General features: G+C 48.6%; 1 protein-coding gene across 1 annotated transcript; it reads left to right on the forward strand.

Moving 5' to 3' along the window:
• The first annotated feature begins 1,910 nt into the window (after nucleotides 1-1,910).
• LOC135819045 (probable serine/threonine-protein kinase kinX) lies at nucleotides 1,911-6,888 on the forward strand. The gene is made up of 3 exons (XM_065332195.1): nucleotides 1,911-2,084; nucleotides 2,274-3,563; nucleotides 5,784-6,888. Exons 1-2 carry the CDS (start codon nucleotides 1,911-1,913, stop codon nucleotides 3,498-3,500), a joined length of 1,401 nt encoding a protein of 466 aa, XP_065188267.1. The 3' UTR covers nucleotides 3,501-3,563; nucleotides 5,784-6,888.
• The last annotated feature ends 1,854 nt before the right edge of the window (nucleotides 6,889-8,742 follow it).

The raw sequence follows: 8,742 nt of genomic DNA on the forward strand, positions 1-8,742 counted from the left end.
GGGGGGGGGGGGGGGGTTGATGAACCACCACCATAGTTTGCTACAACATGTCCCTTAGCACCAATAAGTGGTCTTGAATAAAGTTATCCACTTAAAATAACTTGGGGAAATATTCTATTTTCGACCTCTCTTTTTCTTCACGCCAGACTCTCCAATCGGTGGATATAATTATTTGCCTTATGTTTTCTCACCAACCCACATACTTCATTCTATGTTGCACGTGCATACACGAGTAACAAGGAAGTAGATGTTTGAAAAAACATGGCCAAGTTTTCCCAGTTTCTTGGAAAGGTGTAAAACTGTCAACGTCCATTGTCCAAGAGAAGGGAAATTCCCTTACAGTATAACGTTGTTCCTGCACCCTCTCTCCCATACACACACACACACACACACACACACACACACACACACACACACACACACACACACACACACACACACACACACACATAAGAAGAATATTATACTGCGAGCACCGGTGTGTTGGAATCAGTTGGCAGTCAGAGGTCCAGTATGCAGTCAGAGGTCCAGTATGCAGTCAGAGGTCCAGTATGCAGTCAGAGGTCCAGAATGCAGTCAGAGGTCCAGTATGCAGTCAGAGGTCCAGCGTGCAGTCAGAGGTCCAGCATGCAGTCAGAGTTCCAGTATGCAGTCAGAGGTCCAGTATGCAGTCAGAGGTCCAGTATGCAGTCAGAGGTCCAGTATGCAGTCAGAGGTCCAGTATGCAGTCAGAGGTCCAGTATGCAGTCAGAGGTCCAGTATGCAGCCAGAGGTCCAGTATGCAGTCAGAGGTCCAGTATGCAGTCAGAGGTCAAGTATGCAGTTTAAACGGTAGCATACGGTGTACCCCTACAACGTAGTCGTCCATAAACAGTCCATATGAGAGTGTGTCCCATAGTATACACACCACAAATTTAAAAGTGCCAGGGTAAGTTAGTACAAATCAGCCAGCATAAAGCAGACTCATGCACAGAGAAAGGGCCAAGGCTGTCACAAAAATAACACATGGCACAAACCTTCCCCTACACTGCCAATAGCTTTCTGGCGCTTCATTTTGTACACCGCACAGCTGATAATATAATAGTGCTGAAAGTGTTTCTCAGGTTTGTGCTCATTTCACAAGGTAGTTCATGGATCCACCAACCAATGATGTCTAGGTGAGGAATACGGGTTGCTTTCGTCGCTACCCCTGATTTGTAGCGTGACGGATCTGGCACGAAAACGGCGCAACTGTTACCCATAGGCTAGTCGCCAGAGATGTGATTATCTAGTGGGCGAGAGATCATCTAGCGTGCAAACTTAAGAACAAAACCTGCAGTTTTTGTTACCCACTTGTCAGGGCAGGGCATCAATATGGAGCATAAGCGGAACAAGTCTCACTTGTCGTTGAGAAACTACACTCGTTTGGTTGTGTGTTAGGAAATACACCAGATATCGATAATGGCCTAAGCAAAGAACATTATCACACTTCGGGAATTGGCGCTGTAAATTGGCTAGCCTAATCCAATGCCAACCTGCTTAAGTATCACACTAAGTCGTGCGGTGTCACTCTGTGCGAATACATGGAGGGTTCCCCGAGTCGAGCTGTAAATAGGTTGTCTTGGTCGAAGTTTCTATTAGACTTTGGACACTTCTGCGGCATCGTTTTCATTGCTGGTTCTTCTAGTTTGAAATAGTCAGTCGATCACACCAGAAATAGACGTACGTGGAACCGCATGGTGTTTTTCCTCCGGTTGATGTTACCACTGCCCGAAAATTTGAAATAGCGGTCCGTTTTAAAAGTGTAGACGCGTGTTTTGTAGCGTGCTAAATTCAAAGCGCAATTCAAAGCATAGCGAAACTTTCACTAGATTGAGAGTAGAAAGTAGGAGTAGAAAGTTGCTCTACGTTTAACCATACGTGTTCTAGGCATGGCTTCAAAGAAGACACCCCGTGTCACAAAGACTGGGGTGTCCATGCCTCGTGTAGTCGACGAGACAACCCAGCCTCTACAGACAATCCAGCCATTTCCGATCGTCCAGCCTAACCAGATCGTTCAGCCTGCTCAGATCAATCAGCCTACCCAGACTGCACAGTTTATGCAGGCAATACAGCCTCCCCAGATCGTCCAGCCTGGCCAGATTGGTCTACATCCCCGGGTCGTCCAGCCTGAGCAAATCGTCCAGCCTGAGCAGATCGTCCAGCCTGAGCAGATCGTGCAGCCTTAGCAGATCGTCCAGCTTGAGCAGATCGTCCAGCCTGAGCAGATCGTCCAACCTGAGCATATTGTCCAGCCTGAGCAGATCGTCCAGCCCGAGCAGATCGTCCAGCCTGAGCAGATCGTCCAGCCTGAGCAGATCGACCAGCCTGAGCAGATCGTCCAGCCTGAGCAGATCGTCCAGCCTGAGCAAATCGTCCAGCCTGAGCAGATCATCCAGCCTGAGCAGATCGTCCAGCCTGAGCAGATCGTCCAGCCTGAGCAGATCGTCCAGCCTGAGCAGATCGTCCAGCCTGAGCAGATCGTTCAGCCTGAGCAGATCGTCCAGCCTGAGCAGATCGTCCAGCCTGAGCAGATCGTCCAGCCTGAGCAGATCGTCCAGCCTGAGCAGATCGTCCAGCCTGAGCAGACCGTCCAGCCTCTACAGACAATCCAGCCTACCGAGACTGCTCAAGCAACCCAGACACTTCAGACACTTCAGGATCCGCTACCGTTGCGGCCGGCGCATCAACAAGTACAGCTGCATGAACCCGTCAATCTTCCTCTACCAGCTCAGCTTGAGCAACCATTGCAGGTTCGGCAACCAATCAGGTTTGAGCAAGCAGTCGGGTTTGAGCAAGCAGTCGGGTCTAAGCAAGCAGTCGGGTTTGAGCAACCAGTCGGGTTTCAGCAACCAGTCGGATTTCAACAACCAGTCGATTTTCAGCAACCAGTCGGGTTTCAGCAAGCGGTCGGGTTTGAGCAACCAGTCGGGTTGGAGCAAGCAGTCGGGTTAGAGCAAGCAGTCGGGTTTGAGCAAGCAGTCGGGTTTGAGCAAGCAGTCGGGTTTGAGCAAGCAGTCGGGTTTCAGCAACCAGTCGGATTTCAGCCACCAGTCGGGTTTCAGCAACCAGTCGGGTTTCAGCAACCAGTCGGATTTCAGCAACCAGTCGATTTCAGCAACCAGTCGGGTTTCAGCAAGCGGTCGGGTTTGAGCAAGCAGTCGGGTTGGAGCAAGCAGTCGGGTTGGAGCAAGCAGTCGGGTTTGAGCAAGCAGTCGGGTTTGAGCAAGCAGTCGGGTTTCAGCAACCAGTCGGATTTCAGCCACCAGTCGGGTTTCAGCAACCAGTCGCGTTTCAGCAACCAGTCGCGTTTCAGCAACCAGTCGGGTTTCAGCAACCAGTCGGGTTTCAGCAACCAGTCGGGTTTCAGCAACCAGTCGGGTTTCAGCAACCAGTCGGGTTTCAGCAACCAGTTGGGCTTCAGCAACCTGTCCAGACACAAAATCCAGTTCTACCTGTCTCGACGCACCAGCCTGTCGTAAGAGTCTCATCTGGTAGTAGTGACATGGCCCAGCCTGATCTGCTTGATCAGCAACCTTTGAGCAGTAAGTGATGGGAATGTTTTTGCTTGTTTATTTGTTTACGAGTGTGCTAGAGCATGTGGGTGTAGAATGTGCATGACTTGTGTGTTTACCAGCGTATGTGACTGTGTGCGTGGCGGGTTGTGCACGCCATACAATATGATAAGTCGCTCTATTTTCTAGGCAAGGGAGACAGCATGCCTACTCACTCTCTGGAGAACCAGTGCGGAGGATCAGGAACTTTTATAGCATCCTTTGCTTTGTTCACCTCATTAGTTTGAATTCGGCCAGTGGTAAAGTGATGTTGAGAATAGGTGTGTTAAGCTTTGCAGTGTCTAACCGTGGATGCAGCATCACGCCCGATGGCTCGACGGTGGTCCTTGACCTCTGGTCATACTAAAATCGACCAATACACTGTGTAAATTAGCCGCCAAAGCAATACGTTAGTTAGCAACTAGTACCAAGAGTATAATATTATAACCCCGCGGGGATATACTCTTGCCAGTACAAGTGGTAGGAGCTCAGTCCCAGACTCTGTGCAAATGCATCTAGATTGCGTAACAAAAACTGCATGCAGCGACCTCCCATCATGTGTCACGCAGGCCAGGCCAGAGTGCACATGTGCATGTGCTCGGTCCCCACAGTGCAGCACAGGTCATTTTCTTTCTTCCAGACTCCTGAATCGTATGCGCGCGGATGATGTGAAACATGGAAGTAAGAACGTGTGGCCTTATCACTCTGGGCCTCAATATATTTGCTCCAGTTATGTTCCAACTTCACTAACCCAGGAAGAAGCCTCATCTTGCTCATCAAGGAAGTCGTCAACTGCCGCCATGACGTGATCGTTCGACTGAAAAATGCCGTCCTCTCAGTTCAGCGTACCTTGTAAATCAAGAATCAGAAACCCAAATTGCAGCAATCAACGCAAGAAACTAGTCGACTGCAAACTGACGACGTTTTGCTTCCACCCAAGCGCACAAACTTGTGAACCTGATCTCGTTGTAAACTTACTTTCACTGCCTCCAACCTCCGTTACAATCATACCAGTATGTGTTTCTCAAGTTTAGTTCGTGAAACGGCTTTATTTTGGTACGGTTTTCCGTGGCACTGGACGTGCCTAGCACTTGGGTGGAAAGCACAGTGATCTGTGCTCTAATAAAATGGGATACCACTCATCGGGAGAATTATGTTCTCAAGATCCTATAGTTGTCTGAATGAAAGCAGCTTACGTGGGAGAAACTTTCCATTTGTATTTTATTATAGTAGGCAATGTTGATCCATTCATGAAAAAGCTGTATCTGGCATTATATGATCTATGTAGGCATATGTGCACTTTCATAAAAAAAAAAAGCCAGCTGCATTGTGAAAGAAAAAGGGTGTTTGGCAGCCCTTTCCCAAAATTTGGGAAAGGGCTAATATGCTCGCCGCTTTGGGTTGTTTTGGAAGAAAGCGCAACTTTAGCAATTTTCTACATTTTCGAGGACTGCTTCGCAACTTTTCCGTTATCCTGCTCTATAGACCCATGGCATGGAGGTCAGAAGGTCAAATCGCAGACTTCATTCCGGACAAAGCATACTCGCATATTTCTCGCTTGCTTTCAGAGTTCAGGTTGGGAGAAACAGTAGACCAATGGTAGTTACATTATCGGCATTGCATTTTGCGCGCACTGAAATGACGGAGCATGGCTACTAGCAATATGCAAAGTAGTGGTTCACAGTAGGAATGGGCATAGAGCTTGCTGTTGCTGCACCTCGGCTATTCCCCTCTTTTTTGATGGTCTTTGAACAAAAACTCGCTCATTTTAAGTTGCAAGGTTAGAAACTCTTGAGCTCTTTTGTGAAAATATGGGTGCGATTTCAGCAACTTGCACTTGTTTTGGACAGGTCGCGAAATGTGATGACAGGTAAAAGGCTAGTCAACAAACAAACGCTCTATTTACTTTTTATTCACACTCTGCGCATGCACTGCATTAAAAATTCTTCTATTGTGAGGTTAAAATGTATTGATGTTTCGGACGCGTGACTCGTCGTCAGAATTTTAGTTTTTCGTGTTCCCTGATGATGGCGAAAGCATGCAACTCAGATACCGACAAACAAGCCTTAATTGCCCTTGTCATTCTGCGTATTACGCTCTGCCTTCACGGTGTTGAGTACTGTCAGCACACTGGGTACATCCTCCGGGGAATAATCTCTTATACAACCACTGTTTTATGTGTGCTCCTGTTCTCTTTACACTGTCTTAAAGGTGCTCCACAAATGCCTTATCTACGGTCGGCGCGCAAGGGGAGTCCATCGGGACCATCATTCGAAAGCTCAGTCTCGTAATCGAATCCCATTCATCCGTTGCGTGATCTCTCGCCAGAGCGTCTTCCAAGTTCTCCGAATCTTGGACGCAGTGCTGTTCGTTTCGGTAGACCAGCAATAGTGGAACCACCGGTAACTGAACCAATGGACACCAGTGCTGCCTCCATGACGTCGAGACATCCAATCGCATATCATTTAGTACCAAACCCAAGCAGAATATAATACGAGTGTAAATGGCTTGTTAACGATGATAACGATATTGTGTGTGCCAAGCACTTCCGGACTGAACAGCACTTATCGGGTCACATCATGAACGAGCACCTGAAGGGATTTCATCTGCCTGGAATCACTTGCCGCTGGAAAGAATGTACTCACTGGTCCAATATCCAAGCCCTGTCCTATCCACGCATGCTTTCAAGTCCGTCCTACTTTTGCAGACCTCTGGAATCACATGCACACCCACTCTGAAGAGGAACTGTCCTTTTATAAGTGTAATAAGGCTGGTTGTTCAGCACTCTTTTCCAAAACGTCTGGCCTTGAACACCATAGGAGGATTTTTGGTCATGGCTGTGAGGAGACTGATGTGCAGAATGCTCATCAAGATTGTAGGCAAGAGTGAAGGGCGGAGGCTTATAAATTAAATAAGTACACCTAAAGCTGTCCTACTTGATCTCATTCCGTATGTTCCTCAAGTGTCATGCATATCCTACTATTTTTAGATTTTATTTTTCAGATAATCATCCTGGATTCTATCACTAGAATGAGATGCCCATAAGGTCCTCTTCGCAATATATAGCGGAGTGTCCTCTGCTGCAGAAAGTCTTCATGTTGGATTTCGTTTCTTGTTGTCGCAATCCTGTTCCGTCATGTGTTCGTTTGTTTGTCGTAATACCTCAGTTGTATGTTTGGACTAAACCTTCAGTGTGTAAAGACGACTTTGTCGTATTTTGTGTTTTAATACAAACAATTTTTTCATATTTTGTAAAGGAAATTGTTTCTGGGACAAGAGCTAGAGGTCCCAAGCATCTCAATTCCATAAAAGGATAGTAACCATGGTAACAGATTCACCTTGGTGTGAAATTGACCCATGTCCCATCAGTATGTGTGGCACGTTTTGCGATCTGACCTTGAAGTGAAGAATTTGTGTGCGCCTTTTAGTTTATACTTCTCACCTTTGTCCTGCTACTAGTACCGGTATGTACAAAGAAAGGCAGGGTTTGATGAGGAGTAAGCATTTCCCAAATCTGCGCGGCTTTTTCGCCTAATCGGCTTTGCTTGTAGGCTTTGGTTGAGTTGGGTAACTCCGCTCTTCTTCCTCGCTCACGGAGGAATGTCTCTAGTCTCCTCGCGCAACCGTTTACGAACTGCTCCGTAAAGTCGACGCCAGAAAAGCAACCGGTAGTGACGGGGTCCCAGGATCGTTGCTGCTCGCCACTGCCGACATCATCGCACCAAGCCTCACCCAACTTTTCAACATGTCCCTGAAATCGGGTATCGTTCCTCGGGCCTTCAAGCTAGCAGAGGTTCGCCCCCTCTTCAAATCCGGAGATCCTGCTTCACCTGGTAATTATAGACCAGTATCTCTACTACCCATTATTTCGAAAATCCTCGAACGCATTGTACAAAACCAGTTACAAGGTCAGCTTTCCCGTGTTCATGCGCTGCCTGACACGCAGTTTGCGTACCGGCATGGCTACTCAACAGAAGATGCATTGGTTGTCCTGACGGACACGCTCCTGGAGGCCCGCGATCGACGCCAGGTATTGGGAGTGTGCTTTCTTGATCTCTCCAAGGCATTAAAATTAAATTTTGACAAAGTCAGTCATGAGCGTCTCATTCAGGACCTGTTTGCTCTAGGAGTCAGTGACAGGCAGACCCCTTCGCTGGCTCATCAGCTACCTCAGTGAGCGGACACAGCGAGTTTGTTTTGGGGCCAGCAGCAGCACCAATCACCTCTTGCAGCTGCGGTGTGCCCCAGGGATCGGTGCTCGGGCCGTTGCTCTTTAACGTGTGCACAAGAGATGTTCCTCAAGTAGCCCAATCCGCAGCCACGATCCAGTTCGCCGATGACGTCGCAGTATATTGTAGCGCTGACACGACTCATGCTGTTGCCAGTACGCTCTCCACCGCAGTCTCCTCCTTGGCCGCATGGCTGGAAGAGCGAGGACTGATTCTGAATGAGAAGAAGAGTCAAGTTCTCACAGTCTTCCCTCGTAGAGACGCTGGACCCCGGGTCACAGACCTCTGTCGCAGCCAAGCTCTGCCGACAGTCACCAGCGCGAATTACCTTGGCGTCATCATTGACGAGGGGCTGAACTTTCAGCAACACCTGAAAGCCATTACAGCAAAGGTGTCCCGCAAAGTAGGTGCCCTCTGGCGGACTCGGAGATGCTTGAGCCTGGCGGCCGGAGTCACCTACTTGAAGTCCGTGGTGATGCCGGATCTGACCTACGCATCAAGTTGTTTCGTGTTCTGTCTAACTGCCCAGCAAGCAACAGATCTCCAGACGCTGGAGAACAAAGCGGTTCGCGCAGTTTTTGGCGCTCGGCCATACGACTCTGCTCAACCTCTGCTCTAACGGGTGGAACTAATAATGGCAGATATGGAACTCCCTTCAATTTAGACTACGTCTTTGGGAAATCCTCAAAATATATAATAATAATAATAAAACTCTACCGAATCTCAGAGCTGCACAAGCAAAAGGCGCTATTGCTCACCTGGCGATGCATCCACGGCATTGCGGGGAACCGGCTCTGTGGACTGATTTCAAGAACACCAGATCGGCGTACCCGCTTGCAGAAGGACATGGGAGCGCACGTACCACCCGCCGCGAGCCGCGCGGGTCAGGCTAGGTTCTCTGTTGCCGCTCCCAAGCTGTGGAACGCACTACCCAGCGACAT

This window comes from Sycon ciliatum, chromosome 6, assembly GCF_964019385.1.
Source record: "Sycon ciliatum chromosome 6, ocSycCili1.1, whole genome shotgun sequence".
Lineage (NCBI taxonomy): Eukaryota > Metazoa > Porifera > Calcarea > Leucosolenida > Sycettidae > Sycon > Sycon ciliatum.